At 45.3% G+C, this 24,358-nt stretch overlaps 1 protein-coding gene across 2 annotated transcripts in view; it reads left to right on the top strand.

Moving 5' to 3' along the window:
* LATS1 (large tumor suppressor kinase 1) overlaps nt 1-24,358 on the top strand; it is a 123,818-nt gene that overhangs the window by 42,814 nt on the left and 56,646 nt on the right. The window contains exon 4 of one of the 2 annotated variants that reach the window (XM_030198059.1): nt 7,118-8,628. In XM_030198059.1, coding sequence (XP_030053919.1) covers nt 7,118-8,628 — 1,511 coding nt within the window. Of the gene's footprint in view, nt 1-7,114; nt 8,629-24,358 lie in introns of both variants that reach the window. The other variant, XM_030198058.1, reaches the window with a different exon arrangement.

Here is a 24,358-nt window from a genome sequence, read left to right as displayed (position 1 = left end):
GTCAACAAGTCACTAAGAGTGCGGCATTTTCGCATGGAAACCCTGCGCTCCGTCATTGCGGCGGTACAGCCAGGAGAGTTTCTCATGTCTCTGGGCCTGAAAGAAGCTTACTTGCACGTTCCTATTTGTCCCCCGCACCACTAGTTTCTCCGGTTTGCGGTGTTGGGAAATTATTTCCAGTTTCGGGCCTTGCCTTTTGGCCTCGCCACAGCTCCCCGAACCTTTTCCAAGGTAATGGTGGTAGTAGCTGCCTTTCTCAGGCGAGAGGGTATCCGGGTTCACCCGTACCTCGACGACTGGCTCATCAGAGCAGACTCTGCAGAAGAGAGTCATCATGTAACAGCCAGAGTGGTCTCAGTACTTCAATCTCTGGTCTGGGTCGTCAATATACCCAAAAGTCACCTGACCCCCTCTCAATCTCTAGAATATTTGGGGGTCCGGTTCAACACGGCCTCGGAGTTTGTGTTTCTACCCGACCAAAGGCGATGCAAGCTTCAGAATCGGGTCTGTCTGCTCCTGAGGATGCCTCACCCGCGAGCTTGGGACTTTGTCCAGCTGTTGGGGTCGATAGCGGCCACCTTGGAAGTGGTGCCATGGGCAAGAGCGCACATGAGACCTCTGCAGATTGCCCTGCTTCAACGATGGTCTCTTATGTCCCAGGATTAAACGCAGACTCACATGGATCCCTACGGCCCGAATTAGTATAGCGTGGTGGCTCTCAGACAGCATGCTGCGGCGAGGAATGCTGCTAGTGCTTCCCGATTGGTGCCTGGTGGTAACGGATGCCAGCCTAAAGGGCTGGGGAGCACATTGCCAGGGAAGCTATGCCCAGGGTCTGTGGACACCCGAGGAAACGGGGTGGTCCATCAATCGCTTGGAGTTGAAAGCGATATTCCAGGCGCTTCTGGCCTTTCACTTGACCCTGGAAGGACTGGCTGTCAGACTTCTGTCGGACAATATGACAGCAGTGGCCTACATAAATCAACAAGGCAGCACTCAGTGCAGAGCACTGGCCACGCAGGCCGCGCAGATTTGCCACTGGGCCGAGCTACATCTGCAGTTTCTGTCAGCAGCTCACATTGCAGGTCAGCAACGTGCAAGCCGATTATCTGAGCAGGCATCAAATCGACCCAGCGGAGTGGGAACTGGCAGACTAAGTGTTCCTTCAGATATGTGCCAAATGGGGGACGCCCATAGCGTTCCCGTGTTTTACAGCAGACTGAGAGATCCTCGCCGGCGGGGTTGGATGCCTTGGCTCAACCCTGGCCTCAGGGCCTCCTGTAGGTGTTCCCTCCGTGGCCCTTGATAGGGCAAGTACTCCTGCGGATTCGGCTACATCAAGGAGAGGTGGTTCTCATTGCCCCAGATTGGCCCAGGAGGCCGTGGTATGCGGACCTCCAGCAGATGCTGGTAGAGGCTCTCCTTCCTTTGCCTCTGGTACCGAATCTGTTGTCACAGGGACCAGTGACCATGGAGGACGCCTGCCGCTTTGGTCTTACGGCATGGCTATTGAGAGTGCGCAATTGAGAGACAAGGGCTACTCCAACAAGGTCATCTCCACTCTCCTTTAGGCCTGCAAGCGTTCCACTTCCGTGGCGTATGCCAGGATTTGGCACCAGTTTGAGGCTTGGTGTGCTGCTAAAGCGATTACACCTATGCGGGCTTCTGTCTCGCCGATACGTGACTTTTTGCAGGATGGTTTACAAAAAGGCCTTGCCTATAATTCCCTGCGTGTTCATGTGTAAGCCTTAGCATGTTTTCGAGGGAAGGTCGCTGGCCTCTCCCTGGCTGCTTATCCGGATGTGGCACGGTTTCTTAGAGGGGTGCTTTGGCTCCGTCCTCCCATGCGGGCTCCGTGTCTGGCCTGGAACCTGGGGTTAGTTTTAAAGGCCCTTCAGTGTTTGCCCTTCGAGCCGCTAAGGCGAGCGTCAGAGAAGGATGTGACCCTAAAGACGGTCTTTTTGGTGGCCATTACTTCGGCAAGATGGGTGTCTGAGCTCCAGGCACTGTCCTGTCAAGACCCTTTTCTGCAATTCTCAGAGTCTGGAGTTATGGTGCGTACGGTGCCTTCCTTTCTGCCTTAGGTGGTTTCAGCGTTTCACCTAAACCAGCTTATTTTCCTGCCTTCCTTTTCCAGAGAGGAGTTTTCGGAAGCCTTTGGGCAATTGCACCTCCTTTTTTTTTGTTTGTTTGTTACATTTGTACCCTGCGCTTTCCCACTCATGGCACTCCTTGATGTGCGAAGGGCTCTGTTGCAGTATCTGCGCATGTCAAATGCTTTTAGGACCTCTGATCATCTTTTTGTCCTGTTATCAGGTCCGCGCAGAGGGTCTCCGGCGTCTAAAGCCACTATAGCCCGTTGGCTCAAGGAAGCTATTTTTTTCAGCCTATCTGCTGTCTGGCTGGCCTCCGCCTGAAGCCTTCAAGGCACATTCCACAAGAGCGATTTCCTCTTCTTAGGCTGAAACTGGAGCACTCTCTCTTCAAGAGATATGCAGTGCAGCGACATGGGCTTCTAAGCTCTCTTTTGCCCGACATTACAGGCTGGACGTGGCTGCCAGGAGAGACGTGCATTTTGGAGCACAAGTGCTGGCGCATGGTGTGGCTTGTTCCCACCCTATCTAGAGATTGCTTTGATACATCCCATTCGTAATGGATACATCTGCTTGATGACAAGGAAGGGAAAATTAGGTTCTTACCTTGGTAATTTTCTTTCCTTTAGTCATAGCAGATGACATAGCCGTCCCTTAGTGATTCATTGTGTGATTGATGTTGTTTTATGTTCAGTTTTTCCTGTAGATATGTTCCCTCATTGGGAGAAGTTGAAAAACAGTCTTCAGGATTTCTGTTCTGTTATAGGAGGTTGAGTTCGTCCCTCCTTTGTGTTATTGCTCCTGTTCTGGGGCGTTCATCCGCTGAGAAGGAAAGTTCATGTTATGCTACTTTGCGGTGTAACACTGCTTTGGAAGCTTCAAATACTGAAGAGGCAGATGGAGCTAGCTGGCCATGAGGTCCTCTTGCAATTTTTCACAAGCCTCTTGTGTTTTGACAACTGTGTTGCCAGCACATTTAATACCTGGAGTATTGTGTTCAGTTTTGGAGGCCATATCTTGCTAAGGATGTAAAAAGAATTGAAGCGGTGCAAAGAAAAGCTACAAAAATGGTATGGGATTTGCGTTACAAGACGTATGAGGAGAGACTTGCTGACCTGAACATGTAGACCCTGGAGGAAAGGAGAAACAGGGGTGCTATGATACAGACGTTCAAATATTTGAAATGTATTAATCCGCAAACAAACCTTTTACGTAGATGGGAAGGCGGTAGAACTAGAGGACATGAAATGAGATTGAAGGGGGGGCAGACTCAAGAAAAATGTCAGGAAGTATTTTTTTCATGGAGAAAGAGTGGTGGATACTTGGAATGCCCTCCCGCGGGAGGTGGTGGAGATGAAAAAGGCAACAGAATTCAAAAATGCGTGGGATAAACATAAAGGTATCTTATTCAGAAGGAATGGATCCTCAGAAGCTTAGCGGAGATTGGGTGGCAGAGTATGTTACTTTGTCAGATGCCTTTTAAAAATCCAGATATACAATATTGACCGGCTTACCTTTATTCACATGTTTGTTCACCCCTTCAAAGAAATGTACTAGATTGATGAGGCAAGATTTCCCTTCACTTCATTTCTATGTTGACTTTGTCTCATTAATCCATGTATTTGAGTATGCTCTGTTATTTTGTTCTTTATAATAGTCTCTACCATTTTGCCTGGCACCGACGTCGTGCTTACCAGTCTATAATTTCCCAGATCTCCCCTGGAACCTTTTTTTTTTTTTTTTTTTTTTTAAATCGGCGTTGCATTGGCCACCCTCCAATCTTCCGGTACTATGCTTGATTTTAAAGATAAATTACATATTACTAACAATAGTTCTGCAAGTTTATTTTTCAATTCTGTCAGTATTCTGTGATGAATACCATCCGGTCCAGGAGATTTGCTACTCTTCAATTTGTCAAATTACAACATTACATCCTCCAGGTTTATAGAGATTTCATTCAGTTTCTCTGACTCATCAGCTTTGAATACCATTTCTGGCACTGGTGTATCTCCCAAATCTTCCTCAGTGAAGACCGAAGCAAAGAATTGATTTGATTTTGACTGCTATAACTTTGTCTTCCCTGATTGCCCCTTTTACTCCTCGGTCATCTAGCGGCCCAACCAATTCTTTTGCCGGCTTCTTGTTTTTAATAAACTTAAAAAAAAAATTTACTATGTTTTTTTGCCTCCAACGCAATCTTTTTTTCAAAGCCCCTCTTAGCCTTCCTTATCAACGATTTGCATTTGACTTGACATTCCTTATGCTGTTTCTTATTATTTTCAGTCAGTTCCTTCTTCCATAAAGAAGTCACTAGACACTTTGGCATCGTGGTCTTCAGAAACGCAGAGGATAGATGTTGGTATAGTGTGAGGTGCAAGAAAGTTAAGGCACTGCAGTTGCATAAAATATTCAGGCAGTTCTAATAGAGAATGGAGCTGGGATGATTGCAAGACAGGATTCAGTGTGGGTTTTTGATCAGTGGGGTGACTACAGCTTGGTTGTAGGGGAAAGTGGTGGTGATAAACTGAGAGGGTGATTGCAGTGGAGACAGAACCTAGGCGGTAGAGGCAACTTGGTAGTAGCGCTTTGGAGAATCCCTGGTTAAATTTTCATATTATACCCACTGTATCCCAGTTGGCTGGGGCTGGGCATGCTGTAGCTTTTGGCCATAGTGGGAGTCATTATACTTGCTAAGAGTGATATCTGGTGATTGGATATAGAGCCAATATACAAGATTCAGGAAAAAACCTTGTTACATGCCTCCCAGCCTATGAACTGTTGCTGCAAGGACCAGACTAGAAACAGTGATGGTCATATGCAACATAAGAATCACCAGGTAGTTGCAAATGACAGCTCATGGACATAAGTGGGAAGAAAAAGGAGGGGAAGAGAGGAACTAATACCCCTCCCCTCAAAAAAAAAACTATTTAAAAACCTGAGAAGCTGGATGGGAATGAGGTCAAAGAAAAGGGTGGTAAATTTGGAGCAGAAGAGAAGATGAGCAGTGCCCTCTGTGATTTCAGAAGATGAAGAAATGTTGTTAGGAGTGAAGGGGTCAAGGGGGCTGGTAGAGAACTCGGGTCTAATGTTGTGATGGAAAAGGTTGTCCATATTCTGGGCTGAGAACGAAGAGGAGGTGGGAGGCAGAGGCAATTTGAGAAGAAAGGTGAACGCAGTGAAGAATTGGTCAGGGTTGGTTTGCTTACCGATTGATTTGGAATAGCAGACTGGAAAGAACACATTTCAAAATTTATGAAATTGTCATAGGAACAGAATGTTTGCAAAACACACACACTAAAGCATAGAAAGCAAATTGAATGTGATCCACAGTTGATGATTTTATGCCTTTCAAAATGATGGTGGGGTGGTGTAAGGCTGTCCAGAGCAGAAGAAACTTCCTCATTAGATTACAAGGCTGTGGAAGAGAAGAGCATTGTGACAGACAGTAATGGAGAGAATGTAAGGGTCAATGCCTGGAGATTCCTAAATGCATCTGTAGTCATTGGATGAGACTGTTGTGAGAGGATGGTTCAGTATAAAAGTCAGTAAAAACAGATGTGCAAAAGTCTGAAAAAGCAGTTGAAGAAAAGACTGTCAAGGCTGCAATCTTGCCGATAAGGGACAGAGTATAGCTGGAACTCAAATGACGAGGTTAAGGCAAGGAGTTTTGAGACAGAGGCGTTGTCAGAATGAAAGTTAATCTACAATAAGGGAATGAGAAAATGATTCAAAGAAGGAAAGCCAGGAGTCAGTGATGAAGGATGAAATGGATTTATCAGGCAGCTGAGAGGTGTCGTCTCATCAAAGAGACAATGGGGTAAAACGATGGACTGAGGAAGAGATTGAATAGCAGTACAGCCTAACCACCATGGCCCCTTTCAATTATATAGAAGTAAAAATACCCCTCATGACAGAGCAGCCAAATCTCAGCAAAAATGGGAAAATACAGGGAATGAGAGTGTAAGTGTATAACTGCAAACACGTTTATATGAGAGCCTAAGTTTGTATGCAAGTTAATAAGAGGGTTAAAGATCATCAGGGGTGAGAGAAATGGGATTTGAACCCTGGCTTCTCTGGTTCTCAGCTCACTACTTGATAACCTAGGCTACTATCTCTCTTTGGTTAATACTCTGCATAGCTGGAATGAGTCAATTCTATGTGCAGCATGATGCATGAATCTTCTGTTCCAGTGGTCAAAGGTGTACAAGGTGGCCGAAACCCATGTACCAGTGAATCATGATAATCTTAAGTGTCCACAGCTGAGGAAGCCAGAACAATTGTAGTGTCCTCAGCAACTCTCCATTAGGGTCCCCCACCGCAGTACCTCATCCAAGCCAAAGCTATATTGGAGGGCATGTGAGGACTGATCAGTAAAGAAAGAAGCTTTTGCCTTTCCAGAAAGATCTGGAAGCTTCCTCTGTTGTGTAGATACATTACCTAAATATGTAATCAACTGCTATCAGAGAACATTCAGAGCCACCACACTTTTTTTAGGAGTATTCACAAACTCTTTTTATGGTAAGAATAAATATTGAGCTCACTGCAAGAATGTAGGATGATAGTGTCATCCTGTAGATAATACAGAACTAGAAGCAAGTATCATATGTATTTCCCTCAGATAGTATAAACAAAGCATCTACAGGTTTGGCATTTTAGATACATTTATATTTTCCCTCAGAAAAACGATATTCTTCAGTTTACTGAGATCCAGATTTCCTCCTGAGTTTCTTTGTCTGTTCCTACTACTGAGGTTACTTCTGTAATATATGCAGTACTTTTTCCTTTCACATCTTGTTCCCCCAAGATGTTCAGTGTACACAAAAAAATGTCTTTTCTTTCTGTTTTGTAATCAAACACACTTGTGTTGTCAGGCCAGCTGATTAATTGAACCTGTCCTATTTTAATTTTTTTTTCTTCTTTTTATGAACCATTTTTGATAATTGCATTTATGGCAATCATATAGGTGGTATAAAAATGTTTAAATATCAGTACAATTTTTTTTTCTGTTTTTGTTTTAAAAGCAGGGAACACACAGATATCAGTTAACCGCAGACAAAGCTGGAAAGGTTCAAAAGAATCCCTTGTTCCTCCTAGACATGGCCCTCCACTGCCAGAAGGGCCAGTGTTCCGTTCAGAAAGTCCAAACTCTCAAACAGAACTGGGACGGCCTCTATCAGGATCGGGAGTTGCAGCATTTGCTCAGGCTCATTCTAGCAATGGGCAGAGAGTGAACCCACCTCCTCCTCCTCCTCCTCTACAAGTAAGAAGTGTCACTCCCCCTCCTCCACCCACCAGAGGGCAGACTCCTCCACCAAGAGGAACAACCCCTCCACCTCCTTCCTGGGACTCAAATTCTCAGACCAAACGTTATTCAGGCAGCATGGAATACATGATCTCCCGCATTTCTCCAGTTCCAGCGTGGCCAGATCCACCTACCATGAATCCTGGTGTGCAGGGGCAAAGGACAATCACTGCTGTGCCTGTGGGTAGACAGCCCATCATTATGCAAAGCTCTACTAACAACAAATTTAGCTTATCTGGAAGAGCTAGCTTGCAGAATGGCAGTAATGGAACAGATTTCATGGTTCATCAGAATGTATCTAGTAATGCAGTGAGTCGCCAACCTCTGTCTCCATACCATATGAACCCAACTAACAGGCAGAGCCCCACAGCTTTACAGATGCAAGCAGGAGGGCCTGCTTCTACCTCCACATATTCTAATGGTAGCCTTCCCCAGGCCATGATGGTGCCCAACCGAAACAGTCACAACATGGAGCTGTATAATGTTAATATGCCTGCAGTGCCAACATCCTGGCCACAGACATCTGCTCTTCCTCAGTCAGCCCCTGTGATTGGACATGAGATGCCTGTCTGGCAACCAAACATTCCTGTGAGGTCAAATTCTTTCAACAACCCTCTTGGACCGTGGCAAAATCATACTAATAATGCTCAGTCTTCAGCTACCACAGTGACTGCTATTACACCAGCTCCAATTCAGCAGCCAGTGAAAAGCATGCGGGTACTCAAGCCAGAGCTCCAGACTGCTTTAGCACCTACCCACCCTTCCTGGATGCCTCAAACAGCTCAGGCTGTGCAGTCTGGCCCATTCACTGATGGGAACCCCACAAATATGACCATTATGTCGCCTGTAACTGAGGCTCCAAGTTATCAGGGTCCTCCGCCACCTTATCCAAAGCACCTACTACAACAGAACCAATCTGTTCCTCAGTGTGAATCTACAGTTAGAAGTGGTAAAGAGGATCAGGCTAGTGCATCTTCAGTTCCAAGTAAGGAAGATGAGAATGAAAAGAACTATGAATGTATTGATGGCACAGACAAAGAGAGGAAAAAAATAACAACTTCACCAGTGCCTCTGAGAAGAAACAAAAGAGATGAAGAACGGAGGGAGTCTCGCATTCAGAGCTACTCCCCACAAGCTTTCAAATTTTATATGGAGCAGCATGTTGAAAATATCCTAAAGTGTCACCATCAGCGACTACATCGGAAGAAACAACTAGAGAACGAGATGATGCGGGTAAAACTCTTTTCTTCCTCTTATTTTTAAACCATGCTTTATTTCTGATTACTCTTCTGATCTCACTTTAAACCATTCAGATTTTAAAGGAGACTGTATGGTATATATAGAGGCATATTTTCAAAGCCTTCCAAAGTTCCATAGGTTTCTATGGAACTTTGGAAGGCTAAAAAAATATGGAAGGCTTTGAAAATATGCCTCTTAGTGTTTCTTTTGTGTCTTTTATTATCATGCATTTTTCTCACCAGTATGTACAGAACCAGCCTAGCCATAGAAAATCTAATTATGTTCATTCTTACCAATAGTGATTCTGGAATATTATCTTCCTCTTGGTTAAAGATAACCTGGAGACCCAGATGAACTTAAAATATGGTTTTACAGGTCAAAAATGGTATGTAGGTCATCAGTTTAGTGTTTTATCCCTTATGCAATGGTCCTGGCTAAAATCTGACGAGAAAAAACTGAAACCTAACATTTTGCAGGTAAGTGAAATTCACATAGATGGATTTTGCAAGTGCTTAGAAGATGTGTGTTGGAGGAAAAACTTGACCTTTTCTTTCTTTAGGTCTTGGTTTCACAGAATGTGACATGAACAAAGGCAAGCTAGTAAATGGTAAATATGTTATGAAAGGAATGTATTTAGTTTTTTAATAGAGATAAAAGAAGTGGGAAAAGTAAACCAGGCTTGTCCAAAGAACTGGGACCAAACAAATAATTAATAATAAAATCAACACAGTTTATTAATGTTTCCTTAGAAATGACTCGACACAGCGTTGTGTTTCGGCCTGGTGGCCTGCATCAGGAGTCTTATGTCTTAAGGAAAGACTGATGGTCTAATTTTACATTTAGGTTGAAAAACAGAAGGCTTGAAATAGCAACATAAAGTTGGTCTTAAAAAAGCCCGTTGTGTCAAAACGTAAGGCACTGGAGTAAGTACTGATGCAATAGTGAGGCCTCACTATTGCATCAGTGCTTACTCCAGTGCCTTACGTTTTGACACAATGGGCTTTTTTAAGACCAACTTTATGTTGCTATTTCAAGCCTTCTGTTTTTCAACCTAAATGTAAAATTAGACCATCAGTTGATTTTATTATTATTTGTTTGGTCCCAGTTCTTTGGACAAGCCTGGTTTACTTTTCCCACTTCTTTTATCTCGGTTTGCTGCCCTGTGGGATCTATTGAGTTCTCCACGTACATGGATCCTCTTTAGCTTTTAGTTTTTTAATGCAACTTCACCTATTCTGCATTATTATATACCAGCAACTTAGTGCAGTCTGACTTGTACAGCCAGTAAGGAGACAAAATGGATATATCATATTATTCAAAGATGATAATCCACACAAGGGGGAGACAGGATCTGCTAGAGCACAAGATGGAAGGTTCTCACAAAGCTAGGAGACATTCAGAATGGTCTACCGAGTATACGTGGTAATTCATCACATGGGGCCACCTCAGTTCTTGTTTCCAGTGGTTTAGTGGTCAGTTTTTCTGCAAGTCATAGCATAGAAACATTAAATGATTTCAGATAATGACCAGTGTGCTCCATTTAGACTGCCCAAGTGGTTAGGATTATAACTGCTGCTCTGTGCAGGCTACTACCCCCATCCCTTTGTTTAGGGCTTTAGGGTCATGTGAGGATTTTTTAAAGTGCTTTTTGCATGGACTATCAATTTTCAGCCCTTGAAAACTCCTAAGTACAGTTAGTTTTTGTGTGTGTTTTTACCATGTCCTGCACAAATACTAGTTGTCCTCAAAGCAAAGCTGCTTACCTGAAAGAAGTGGTCTCCAAGAAAAGTTGGATACCCCTTCCCAAGGATATTCTCTTTCTCATAGCTAAGAACAGAACTAAGGAGGCCTCATGCAGCAGTGCTGATGAGAAGGAACTCTCGCACGTGCTCAATAGAGCACTCTTGAGAACTGTAATGAATTTTCAAGCCTAGGCTCCATTAGATGACATCAGCCACTTATGAGATCTGATAGCCTGCTGTGCTTGGAGAACAGCTATTACAGGTAAATAACTTCATTTTTATCTTTGGTGTTTAAAAAAAAAAGGGAAGTGCTTCACGGTGAGAAAGTCAACAGGCTTTGGGCAGACTATCAAAAAGTCTTTCTTGGACTTTGTGATTATGTATGGCAGGCCTTCCCAAACCTGTCTGGGAACCCCCCAGCCAGGTGGGTTTTCAGGATATCCACAATGAATATGCATGAAATTGGTTTAAATATACTGAGTCTCTAACGCATACCGTTTGAACTCATATTCATTCTCAGTATCCTGAAAACCTGACTTTCCTTGTCTTCAACAGCAGATGAATGAATCCATTAACTGATGGGTTGTATCCACCTACCAGCAGGTGGAGATAGAGAACACTGAAAGCACATGGTGTTCCAGGACGCCCAACCCCCTCTGCCTTCAGTATAACTCTATCTCCCAGCAGGTGTGGACGTCGCTTCTCAGCTCCTGGATTTCTGCCTGGGGTGGCTCCTGTGCTTTGCCAGTAGAGCAGGGGCTGTTGTGGCTGGTGGTTCCCACTTTAAAGGCATACTTGGTTTTCCCTGTCCCTGCCTTACCCCATTCCCCCTCCTCCCGGAGTTCATCAGTGGCTGCCTGCCTCTAACTTTCCTCACAGTTAAAAAAAAAAAAAAAAAAAAAAGCCAAAAACAGAGAGAGGCTTTCTCCTGAGCTCCTGGTTCGGTGCAGCTTGACCGCTGCTCGTTTGACTCGGTCTCCTGAGGTGAGAGTGGTGCCGAGCTCCTCCGGGCAGGTTCCCGCTGACAGCGCTCTGTGCGGAGTAAGTTTTGGCAAGAAGGCGCCATTTTGTTTTCTGTATTTGATTGCTGCTGAAGGGGTTAAGCGCTGCTCCCACTGTGGGAAACGCAGATTAGCAGTGGGGCTTTGCAGCACATGCTGCCTAGATGCTAATGCTGGCACGAGCATGGCAGGCGGTGATTCTTCCCGTCCGCCGGAGTTGCCAGCGGCCGCCATTTTGGAGGTGCCGCGTGACTCGACCCTCGTGGTTGCGGAGGGGTCTGAGTGTGCAGGGGGACGCCTTGTTTCGAGATTTCTAGAGGAGCTTTTGCCTCCGCATCCCCCAATGTGGGGGCGGATGTACAGGGTGAGTTTTTCTCCCTTGAATTTGTGCTGCTGATGCATAAGGCTTTTATGTTAAAAAGAGCACTGCCTGAGGCTCCTGACAATTCCTTTTGGACTGGGTTGCCTCCAGTTCTTGATAGCCCAGCGTCTGCTGGAGACTTTATTTCTTCCTCCGAGCTTTTGGCTGACTCTAAGCGTAGACGAGTGAATACCTTGTCTGAGGGGGACTCTTCACCTTGTTCTCCCCCGTGGTCTAGTTTCGGGGAGTCTGAGGGGTCTGGCAGGCCCTTACGGGACTGATGATCCAGATAAGGGTGGCTGCTTGCCACAGGAGTTGGATTACCCTAAAGCGGTTCAGATTTTCCACCGCGACGAAGCATTTCTGATGCCTTACATGCCCTTTGTATTGAAGGGTGGATCCTCTTCTACTTCTATCCCTCTGCCTGTCGGCGTACCTCAGGGTTCTGTTCTTGGTCCCCTCCTCTTTTCTATCTACACTTCTTCCCTTGGTTCATTAATCTCATCCCATGGCTTTTCCTACCATCTCTATGCTGATGACTCCCAAATCTACCTTTCTACCCCTGATATCTCACCTTGCATCCAAACCAAAGTTTCAGCGTGCTTGTCTGACATTGCTGTCTGGATGTCTCAACGCCACCTGAAATTAAATATGACCAAAACCGAGCTTCTCATTTTCCCCCCCAAACCCACCTCCCTGCTCCCCCCGTTTTCTGTTTCTGTTGATGGCTCTCTCATTCTCCCTGTCTTCTCAGCTCGAAACCTTGGGGTCATCTTTGACTCTTCTCTCTCCTTCTCTACTCATATCCAGCAGATTGCCAAGACCTGTCGTTTCTTTCTTTACAACATCCGTAAAATCCGCCCCTTTCTTTCCGAGCACTCTACCAAAACCCTCATCCACACCCTTGTCACCTCTCGTTTAGACTACTGCAATCTGCTTCTTGCTGGCCTCCCACTTAGTCACCTCTCCCCTCTCCAGTCGGTTCAAAACTCTGCTGCTTGTCTCGTCTTCCGCCAGGGTCGCTTTACTCATACTACCCCTCTCCTCAAGACCCTTCACTGGCTCCCTATCCGTTTTCGCATCCTGTTCAAACTTCTTCTACTAACCTATAAATGTACTTACTCTGCTGCTCCCCAGTATCTCTCCACACTCGTCCTTCCCTACACCCCTTCCCGTGCACTCCGCTCCATGGATAAATCCTTCTTATCTGTTCCCTTCTCCACTACTGCCAACTCCAGACTTCGCGCCTTCTGTCTCGCTGCATCCTACGCCTGGAATAAACTTCCTGAGCCCCTATGTCTTGCCCCATCCTTGGCCACCTTTAAATCTAGACTGAAAGCCCACCTCTTTAACATTGCTTTTGACTCATAACCACTTGTAACCACTCGCCTCCACCTACCCTCCTCTCTTCCTTCCCGTTCACATTAATTGATTTGCTTACTTTATTTATTTTTTTGTCTATTAGATTGTAAGCTCTTTGAGCAGGGACTGTCTTTCTTCTATGTTTGTGCAGCACTGAGTACGCCTTGTAGCGCTATAGAAATGCTAAATAGTAGTAGTAGTAGTAGTAGTAAGATCCTGATCAGGGCGCTACCTCTTCTATTAATCCTAGGATGGCTAGCACTAAGAAGCCTTCTCGGGCTTTTCCCGTGCACGCTTCCATCCAAGAGCTTATTTCAGCTCAATGGTTTGACCCTGAGGGTCCCTTGAAGGTGGCTAGGGCTATGTGTCACCTTTACCCCCTGAGGGAAAGTCAGTTGACCCTCTTTGGGATGACTAAAGTGGATGCTTTAGTCACAGCTGTGACTAAAAAGACTACTCTCCCGATGGAGGGAGGGGTCGCTTTGAAAGATATGCAGGACCGGTGGCTGGAATCCACGCTGAAGCGGTCCTTTGATATCTCGGGCCTTTCCTTATGGGCGGCTATTTGCAGTTCCTATGCAGCCCGGGCCTGCCTTTCCTGGTTGCAGCAGGCGGTTGAGCAGCCCGCTGATGGAGCGGGCTCCCTCGCTGAGGTTGGCCCACGTATGGAGTCTGCCCTGTCTTTTTTGGCTGATGCCCTTTATGATCTGGTCAGAGCTTCGGCTAAGCAGATGTCTGTGGCGGTTGCTGCCCGCCGCCTTCTTTGGCTCAGGCATTGGGCGGCTGACACGGCCTCTAAACAAAGGCTGGCTAGGTTACACTTTCGGGGCCTTCTTCTATTTGGGGAGGATTTGGAGAAGATTGTTAAGGACCTAGGGGACTCTAAGTCCCAACGGTTGCCTGAGGATAGGCCGAGGCCTTCTTCCAAAAGTCCTTCTTTTCCCTCCTCTTCCAGGCCACGTTTTTGCGAAGCTCACAGCTATCGTGGGGGCGCTCTGCATGGTTTGGTCAACATACCTGTTTCCAGCAGAGGAACTCCTTTACACGTGGCGGCGGCATCTGGGCAATGCTCAGGACTTCAGGGGCGTCCTCCACAATGATGGGGCGCTGGTCCACTCGTCGGTTCCCACAGTAAGGGGTCGTCTCTCCCTCTTTTTCGAGCAGTGGACCAAGATTACTTCGGATCAGTGGGTCCTAGACCTGATCAGAGAAGGCTAGAATTTGCCGTCCCAGTAGGAGACTCATTTTTGGAGTCCCGATGCGGCACTGCCATCAAGCGGGCGGCAGTATACGAGACATTGCAGGTGTTGCTGAAGCTCTGAGCGGTGGTTCCGGTTTCTCCCACAGAACACGGCTGCGGTCTCTACTCAATCTATTTTGTGGTGCCTCGAAAAGGCAGGTCGTTCAGACCTATCCTCGACTTACGCAGAGTCATCGAGGCCTTAGGAGTGCGACACTTCCGCATGGAAACCCTGAGCTCCATCATTGCGGCGGTACAGCCAGGAGAGTTTCTCACGTCTCTGGACCTCAAGGAAGCATACTTGCATATTCCCATCTGGCCGCCGCATCAGCGGTTTCTCCGGTTTGCGGTATTGAGCCAACATTTCCAGTTTCGCGCTGTGCCTTTCGGCCTGGCAACTGCCCCTCGGACTTTCTCCAAGGTCATGGTGGTAGTGGCTGCCTTTCCCAGGCGAGAGAGTATCAAGAGTTCACACTTATTTCGACGACTGGCTCATCAGAGTGGATTTGGCAGACGAGAGTCGACTTGCCAGAGTGGTTACAGTTCTGGGCTGGGTAGTCAATATGCCCAAAAGTCACCTGATTACCTCTCAGTCTCTCGAGTATTTGGGGGTCCGGTTCGACACAGCTTCGGGGTTCATTTTTCTTCCCGACAGCAAGCGGCTCAAGCTTCAGGTGCTCCTGCGGATGCTTTGCCCTCGAGCTTGGGACTTTGTTCAGCTTCTGGGATCGATGACGGCCACCATAGAGGTGGTTCCCTGGGCGAGAGCTCAGATGAGACCTCTGCAGCTTGCTCTGCTTCAGCAATGGTCTCCAATTTCCCAGGAATACCAACGCAGACTACGGTGGCTTCCTGCGGCCCAGTGCAGTATGAATGGTAGCTTTCCGACAGCAGGCTGCGGCAGGGGATGCCACTGGCTCTTCCTTTTTGGTGTCTGGTGATAACGGATGTCAGCCTTTCGGGCTGGGGAGCTCATTGTCAGGGATGCTATGCTCAGGGTCTGTGGTCCACCGCGGAAGCGGGATGGTCCGTCAGTCGCTTGGAACTGAGAGCGATATTTCAGGCTCTTCTGGCCTTCCACAGGACGCTAAAGGGTCTTCCTGTCCGAGTTCTGTCGGATAACATGACAGCAGTGGCCTACATCAATCGCCAGGGCGGCACTCAGTGCAGGGACCTGGCTGTGGAGGCATCTCAGATCTGCGACTGGGCCGAGCGCCATCTAGAACTGCTGTCTGCAGCTCACATAGCCGGTCAGAGCAACGTGCAAGCCGATTTCCTCAGCAGACATCAAATCGACCCGGCGGAATGGGAACTGGCAGGCGAAGTTTTTCTTCAGATTTGTGCCAAATGGGGGACTCCAGGCTTGGATCTCATGGCGTAAACGCCAAAGTCCCTTGCTTTTTCAGCAGAAGGAGAGATCCTCGCTCTGCGGGGTTGAATTCTCTGGCTCAGCCTTGGCCCTCGGGCCTCCTGTATATGTTCCCTCCTTGGCCCTTGATAGGGCGAGTTCTACTTCGGATTCGTCTGCACCGAGGATTGGTGATTCTCATCGCCCCGGATTGGCTAAGGTGTCCATGGTACTCGGATCTCCGGCAGGTGCTGGTGGACACGCCTCTTCCTTTGCCTCGGGTTCCGAACCTGTTAGTTCAGGGTCCGGTGACTATGGAAGATCCTTGCCGCTTTGGTCTTACAGCCTGGCTCTTTAGAGGGCACAATTGAGGGACAAGGGCTATTCTAATAAGGTTATTGCCACGCTCTTGCAGGCTCACACACGGTCTACATCTGCGACTTATGCTCGGATCTGGTGCACTTTTGAGGCGTGGTGTACGCCAAAGTCTATCTCGCCGACTCTGGCGACAGTCTCACTCTTGCTGGACTTTTTGCAGGACGGGCTACAAAAGGGCCTGGCCTACAATTCCCTTCACGTTCAAGTGGCAGCGTTGGCCTGCTTCCGGGAGAAGGTCTCTGGATTGTCCCTTGCTGCTCATCCGGATATTCTCCGTTTTCTGAGAGGGGCGCTTCGTCTCCGTTCTCCTTTGCGGTCGCCTTGTCCGGCTTGGAACCTGGGGCTCGTGTTGAAGGCGCTCCAGCGATCTCCGTTTGAGCCTCTTAAATGGGCTTCTGAGAAGGATGTGACTCTCAAGACAGTTTTTTTTAGTGGCAATGACGTTGGCTAGAAGAGTGTCTGAGCTTCAGGCTCTTTCTTGTCGGGATCCTTTTCTGCAGTTCCCGGAATCTGGGGTAACCGTACGGTTCCTTCTTTTCTGCCTAAGGTGGTTTCAGCTTTTCACCTCAACCAGCTCATCTTTCTTCTTTCCTTCTCTAAGGAGGAGTTTCCGGACTCCTTTGGGCAATTACGCCTTTTGGATGTCCGCAGGGCTCTGTGGCAGTATCTACAATGTCAAATGAGTTTAGGAATTCTGATCATTTGTTTGTTCTGTTGGCAGGTCCCCGACGGGGGTTTCCGGCGTCTAAGGCCACTATAGCCCGATGGCTTAAGGAACTCATTTTTTCAGCTTATCTGCTTTCAGTGCGGTCGCCGCCTGAAGCGTTTAAAGCGCACTCTACGAGGGCAATGTCCTCTTCGTGGGCTGAAACGGGTGTTTTTTTCTCTTCAGGAGACCTGTCGTGCAGCTACCTGGGCTTCTCAGCTCTCTTTCATGCGGAATTACTGGCTGGATGTGGCAGTGCGGCAGGATGCGAATTTTGGTGCGCAAGTGCTTGCTCGCGGAGTTGCCTGTTCACACCCTGCTTAGGGAGTGCTTTTGTACATCCCATCAGTTAATAGATTCATCTGCTGTTGATGACAAGGAAGGGAAAATTAGGTTCTTACCTTGATAATTTTCTTTCCTTTAGTCACAGCAGATGAATCCATGATCCCTTCCTGACTGACTTTACTTTTTGTACAGATGTTGCATACAGACATTGTGCCTCATCAGGAGTGAAGACAAGAGTTTCTACATGCTGTTTTTATTGCGGGAGGTTGATAACGTCCCTCCTTTGGTTATTGCCCCGGTTCTGGGGCATTTGTTCTCTGTGAGGAAAGTTTGTTATATTGCCTTTTTTATTCACTGTACTTTGGAAATTTCATATACTGAAGGCAGAGGGGGTTGGGCGTCCTGGAACACCATGTGCTTTCAGTGTTCTCTATCTCCACCTGCTGGTAGGCGGATACAACCCACCAGTTAATGGATTCATCTGCTGTGACTAAAGGAAAGAAAATTATCAAGGTAAGAACCTAATTTTCCCGTCTGTGGTGTACCCAGGTTTTTGAAGCCCTGGGTTAAGGCACAGTTCTCAAGCTGTCTGCATTGGGATGAAGTCCACAAGGGTCTTTCACCTGCAGACTTTGTTCCCATGGTAAGTTTGAAAGCCAAAGTAAATACGTACTGTCACTTTGAAAACTGGTCTAAAGCTACTGTAGACAAAGTGTACCAAAAGTGGAGGAACACCAAAAACCCATTTTGTGTTTGTGTTGCAAAGCTCCTGTAGACATTTGCAAATGTTTTTATGTGGTTACATCTTTCTTGGAGAAAAAAAAACTGTGTAAATTTGAAAATGTATTCTGTGTGTGTGTTCCTTCCTGAGCTAAAATAAATGACCTTGAACACCAAATCTAAATGTGGCTTTGCAAGAAAAAAAAAAAAAAAAAAAGCATGCTTTTTGTCATATTGAAGGAGGGCAGTTTTTTGGATGATCAGTTTATACACCTATTATAAGTGTCTTTGAAAATTGTCCTTTTCGGTATCTGCTAATGAAAAATAATGGCAAAAATTACTTTTTAATTGGTGCCCTTGATCTCTGGATTTTTATCATTCTCTTTAAAAGGGCATACCTTATATCACAATTCAAAATTTGCAAAGCATTTTTGATATGGGCATAGCGCTAAACAACATTGAAACCCTTATTGAGCTGTGGGTCAGATGTATACATATGCATCTATAGAATGTCTTATAAGGAAATTCTTGGGAAGATGTCACAATCCATGAAATGTTCCTGGTTTTACTGGTCCTTGTTTGCTTTTCTACAAACAGCTTGAAATTTTGATTCACATGGTAGCTCTTTGAATGAAATGCATTTTTGTGCCCTCTAATGCTCTTGTAGTGCTGAAATACCAGCCTATATACTGTGGTTTGGGCTTGCAATATTACTATAACTGCCTGATGCCATGTTCACAGCGAGATTAATTTGGATGTGACAAATGTATTTGTATATTTAAACTTTTTATTGTAAAAAATAAGCACATGCAATGTATATGATTATAGCAGTACCTTTCCTAGCACCTGCTGTTACCACCAACTAATACAGGCTAGGCTGAAAGTCACCAACATTTTATGGTACCAGAAATTGGACTGGAGAAATCCCGTTATGAGGGTAGTTCTATTTTATAAAGCCTAATTTTCTTAATTGAATACTAGCACATGTAGCAGAAAATGTGCCTTCATTTAAGGTGCAATCAACTTACACCTGTCCTATGGATGGTGTAAATGCTAACCAATATCTAGGTTTGGCCAGGCAATCCTTCAGAATCTGTGGATTAGAATCCAACTTTTTGTACTCCCATTAAAATTTTAGTTCCAGGCTGCTTTATTAAAAGTTTTGGTTTATTTATTTATTTATTTATTTGTTGCATTTCTATCCCACATTTTCCCACCGTATGGCAGGTTCAATGTGGCTTACATATTGCTAAAAAGACTGTTACAAAATTTAGATTTGTAGACGTCTAGTACATAATACAGAAGTACAAAAAACGTTTAGGTTGATATATTAGCATATTGTGAGAGAGGTTAATATTATTGTTTTCCATTTCTGAACTTTTCGTGATGTATGGTGGTGTGGGATTTGGCAGATCCAGAGGGGAAAGACTTCTTGAAAAGATATGTTTTCAGTTTTTTTTTTGGAATTGTAGGTAGTTTTCTGTGAGTTTCAGGTCTTAGGGTAGTGAGTTCCAAAGTTTGCCTATAATTGAGAGGATGGTGGCATGTGAAGATTTGTATTTTATACCTTTGCAATTGGGGTAGTGAAGGATTAAGTAGGTTCTTGCTGTTCTCGTCACGTTTCTTAATGGTAGATAAAAGTTCTGCCATGTAATCTGGTGCGAGTCCTTAGATGATTCTGTGGACTATTGTGCATATTTTGAATGTTATGTGAACGTTAATAGGAAGCCAATGTAAGCTTCTTAGGAGGGGTTTCGCACTTTCAAAGCATGTTTTTTCTGAAGATGAGACTGGCAGCTGTGTTTTGTGCTGTCTAGTTTTCTTATGATTTGATCTTTGCAGCCTACGTAAATACTATTGCAGTAGTCTACATGGGTGAGCACCATGGTTTGGATCATGTTGCAGAATGAATCCTTGGGAAAGTAGGGTTTTATACGTTTGAGCTTCCACATAGTGTGGAACATTTTCTTGTTGTGTTCTTAGCTTGGCTTTCTAGCGTTAGGGTGCTGTCAGTTGTTATGCCTAAGATTTTCAAGTGGTCTGAGGTTGGCGTTAATTGCCGAGGGGCGAACATTATTGTTTTGGGATGAGAGAATGAGACATTGGGTTTCATCTCTATTGAGTTTTAACTTGAATGCCGATGCCCAGGATTCCATGATGGTCATACTGTTTATTATTTCCTTGGTGGGGTTCTGTTTGAAGGGAATATAGATGGTGATGTCATCTGCTTAGAGAAATGGATTGAGGCCTTGTTTGGATAGAGATTTAGCCATTGGTGTCATTAGGTTGAATAATATAGGTGAGAGCTGTGATTCTTGTGGTACTCCACATTCCGCTTTCCAAGGTGGAGATATATCTGAGTTTGATTTGACTTGGTATGTTCTGGATGTCAGAAATCCCTTGATCCAGGAGAGTACTTTTCCTGTAATTCCTATCTTGTCGAGGATTCTCAGTAGTATGTGGTGGTCGACCATATCGAATGCAGTTATAGGTCAATTTGGAGTAGGAGGATGTTTTTACCCCTTGCTATTTCCTGCTTGAATCTGGTCAGGAGTGTGGTTAGTATTGTTTCTGTACTGTGCTGAGGTCTGAAACCAGATTGAGATTCGTGCAGTATGTTGAAGTCAGTGAGGTATTCTGTTAGTTGTTTGGTGACTATGCGTTCTGTCAATTTGGTTGTTAGGGGTATGGATGCTATTGGTCTATAATTCGAGGTGTCTTCTGCTGCTTTTTTTTTTTGTGTGTCTTTTGGATGGGAGTTAGTAGGATATTTCCTCTGTCCTGTGGGAATAGGCCTTTTTTGAATAGATAATTGTGGTCTGTGAGTTCTGTGATGTATTGATTGAGGGGAGGGGGGTTCATTATGTAGTTGGGGCAGGTGTCTAGTTGGCAGTGGGGCGGAGGAGAATTTTCTGAGTGTGTGAGCTATTATTTCGGTGCGTAGATGAGTAAAGTTATTCCAAATATGGTCTTCCGGGTATTCCCTTGGGTTCGGATCTAGTTTGTTTATGAAGGTTTTGTATCATTTCCTATATTACTCACCAGAGCTTTCATTTCGTTGTTTTTTTTTTTTGTTTGTTTTGTTTTTCAATTTCTCTTTATGGGAGCAGTATCAGTAGTGCACATTCTTGGGAAAAGAGGGTGCACTCACAGTGCACACCGATGACACACAATAAATCTGAAATTTCACCCCCCCCTCCCCCCCCCCCCCCCCCCCCCCCCCGGCATTTTGGGCAGAAAACATAAAATTACATGTCAAATGTCATTTCAAACTAATGCACATTCCTTGTGTATGTGTATGAAACCAAAAAAGGAATGGTGCACATGAGGATGAACTGGCCCCAGCATGAGGCTCCATCGAATGGTGTTGCCTGTGTTGTGAGGATTCATATCCTGCTGTCCTTTGGAGAACACCTGCTGCAGGTAAGTAACTTTATAAGCGTGTTCCATAAAAATGTGGTACGTTCTTTTCCAGTTGGTTGTTGAATTTCATATTACTGTGTGTAAAAGAACACCCTAACTGGTCCTAACCCAATACTGCTGCCTATGTGAGCTATGTGCATTGGTCCCCATATTTGCTTAACTGAAATAATCTTTTTTACTGCAGTCCCCTGTTGCAGCCAGTGCTTCAACAGTTACTGCCTGCCCTACCTGTAGCGGGGTCGTTTACTTCTTACTATGCCAGTGGGAGCAAATAACTGGATTTCTGGGACCTCAGCAGAGTAAGGACAGGATACAGACCGTGGCTTCTTATATAGATACCCACTGAACCTTTAAAATGATACAGTGTTCCCAAGGCCCCCTTCAAATTTTCACAGGAAGAGGTCCATCTCCTGCAGTGTGCTGCCATAGAATTAGTTTCTCACCATGGAAGAAACCAAAACTTCTTTGATTCCTGAGGAGTGGAAACCTTTTATCCCATCCCGGATCTGAGACCTTCACCCTCCAATCCCTTCTGATGTTGCTAAAGAAGGAAGAACTGACTATGCACGAGTTTCAAAGATGCAGAAACTCAGACTTCCTCTGTAGATGATATCTCTGTAAGAACTACTGTCAGTACAAAAGTCCTCCCTTTTGGCTTTGCATCAGCCCCTAGCATTCTTACAAAATGACTTGAAATTACAACCACACCTCTTGACAGATAAAAGATCTTCTGGTTTTTCCCTACCCTGATGATTGGCTTCTAGCAGCATCTTGTGTTACTCTTGAGAATTAAACAGTTCATCTGCGCAAGAGGCTGAGCTTTGTAATCAACTTTCAGAAGTCAAACTTACTTAAACCCTATGAATGAACTCCCTTTCATAGGGGTCAGTCCTCCTTGAAACCGCTCGGTCTTAATTGAGACAATCAAGTGGCCATATGTTATATCTTGGGATTGGGGGGGGGGGGGGGTGGACAGGATACCGTCATCTCTGCCTTTTCATGTTAACAAGCCTCATAAGAATCCACACGAGAGAGTCCTCCACACTCTGGACTCTGGACTATCTCAAAAGAACTGAATACATCAGAAAGCTTACACAGCTGTTTGTATCCTTTGACCCTAACAAAACTGACATTCCAGTCACCAGAAGAACTTTGGCTGATTGTCATGCATCAGCAAATTGGCTGATGTCATGCATCCAGTTATAAAAAAGCTGGTGTTACTGTCACCTCTAAAGTGATCTCATCATATCAGAGCCACTGTGGCTTTTCTGAAATCTGCTTCCCTGGATACGATTTGTAAAGCGTCTTCCTTTTTTTTTATACATTTACAACTCATTATTGTTTGGACCTGTCCACAGGAGGAGGCAGTAAATTTGGTTGACTTGTGCTAGCCAATCTCTGTGTAATATTGCAGCTCACACCTTTTTAATGTGTAGCCTGCTTCTGAAAAATTACATCACATAAAACAGTTGAGTAGCCCCAAGCTTGGGAGTCACCCATTTGTGTGCCTAACTCTATCCTGCTTGTTGGAAGAAGCATTGTTTCATACTTTTGTTTTCTGTAGACTTCAGGATTGATCAGCCACAGAGTCCCTCCCACCTCTCTGAAAATTGCATTCATTGTTGAGCCATGAAACTAAGGAGCTGAGGAAACTGTTGTGCTCTGGGAAGGCTGTGCTTCCTTAGAACCTTGCACTAAGTTCTGAGCTCTGGGAGGTTTGTGACATTCATCCATTTTTGTGCCCGATCAATCCAATCCTACTGTCTAAAGAAAACTCTCGTTACAATTTATTAAACTTGATATACCGCCTGTCTAATTAAAAAAAAAAATCCAAGTGTTTACAACAAATATAATCAGGAAAAGAATTCCAGTTCAGTTACAGGTGAGCAACATTACACCGTCTCTCTTTCACTTTCTAGAAGAAGGCAGGTGCAGAAAATATATTGTAACCTTACCTTATATTTTGTTTTTCTTCCATTATGTCTGTCCTAGTCATTTGACTTATTACAAACACTTTGATAGTTTTGTAATTTCCAAGGACAAGCATCATAGCAAGTCCTCACAGCGTGTGTGGCATCACTTTCTGAGCCCACATAGGAAAAATTCTCCAGCCTGCCTCTGTCTTTAACTTTATGAAGAGTCAGTTGGATGCATGTCACCAGAGCTCACCTTTTTATGGATACACATAACTGGTGCCCTCCAGTGCCTGTAGCCCAAATACAATTCCTCTCAATGTAAATTCTGTTCACAGATGTGCATGGTTGAGAAAAGAAGCACAAACGTATTTTGGGCTTTGAGAACTCTAGTCCATTGACCCTATGGGTCCTGGAATTGCTTCAGACTCTGGGGCTGCATTGGTATCAAGAGTGCACTGTTTACCTTTGACATCAAGTCTTGATACAGACCACTGGGACCGGATTCACCCCAGACTTTGACACTGAGGCCTTGTGATGCTGAATGTCAACGGAGGCTGGATCACATTGATCACATCTCATCTGAGTGCAGTGCCAAGACATAGAGGTCTCCAGTTTCCTCAAAGTGTCTCCAGTGTGAGGACAGTTTCAGTATTGAAGGTGATGAACAGCCTCTAAGGACATAAAACTTGCATACTCCCCAGGTAATTCAGGAGGGCATGACCATTCCAACTGCATTCCCTACATCTTTGTTGATAGCAGCTTTCAAGGAGCATTTCAAGAGAAGATTTGATGAGTGAACTGAATACTTATTTGCTTGTTGTGATGCTGCAGCTTTGACATAGTCTGTCGATATAGAGAGACAGCTGGTCTTTGAGACTCGAGCACTGCCTGTAAGGGAGGCATCAACACAGATATTAAAGGGCTTCGAGATCGCTGCTATCTGTCACACCACTGTAAATCTCCACTGATTTTTTTTTTGGGGGGGGGGAGGGGGGTCACTGAGTTATCGGAGATCCTCTGTATCTCAATGCCCAAGTCACCAGTGTCAGTAGGCGAGACAAGAAGAGACCCAGGCTTCTCCTTTTCAGTATGTTTTGGGATCTGAGCTTGAGTGTTCCTGGTTATGAGCCAAATGTAAGTTAGCTGAACCCTCTTCATAGGATACCATCAGACCTGTCTCCCCCTCATGAAAAAAAATCCCCACTGGAGGAGCTCACTCTTCCCCCATTTTTAATAATTTCA

The sequence above is a fragment of the Microcaecilia unicolor genome, chromosome 3 (genome assembly GCF_901765095.1).
Source record: "Microcaecilia unicolor chromosome 3, aMicUni1.1, whole genome shotgun sequence".
Classification (NCBI taxonomy): Eukaryota; Metazoa; Chordata; class Amphibia; order Gymnophiona; family Siphonopidae; genus Microcaecilia; species Microcaecilia unicolor.
This window is presented reverse-complemented; position numbering and strand designations above follow the sequence as displayed.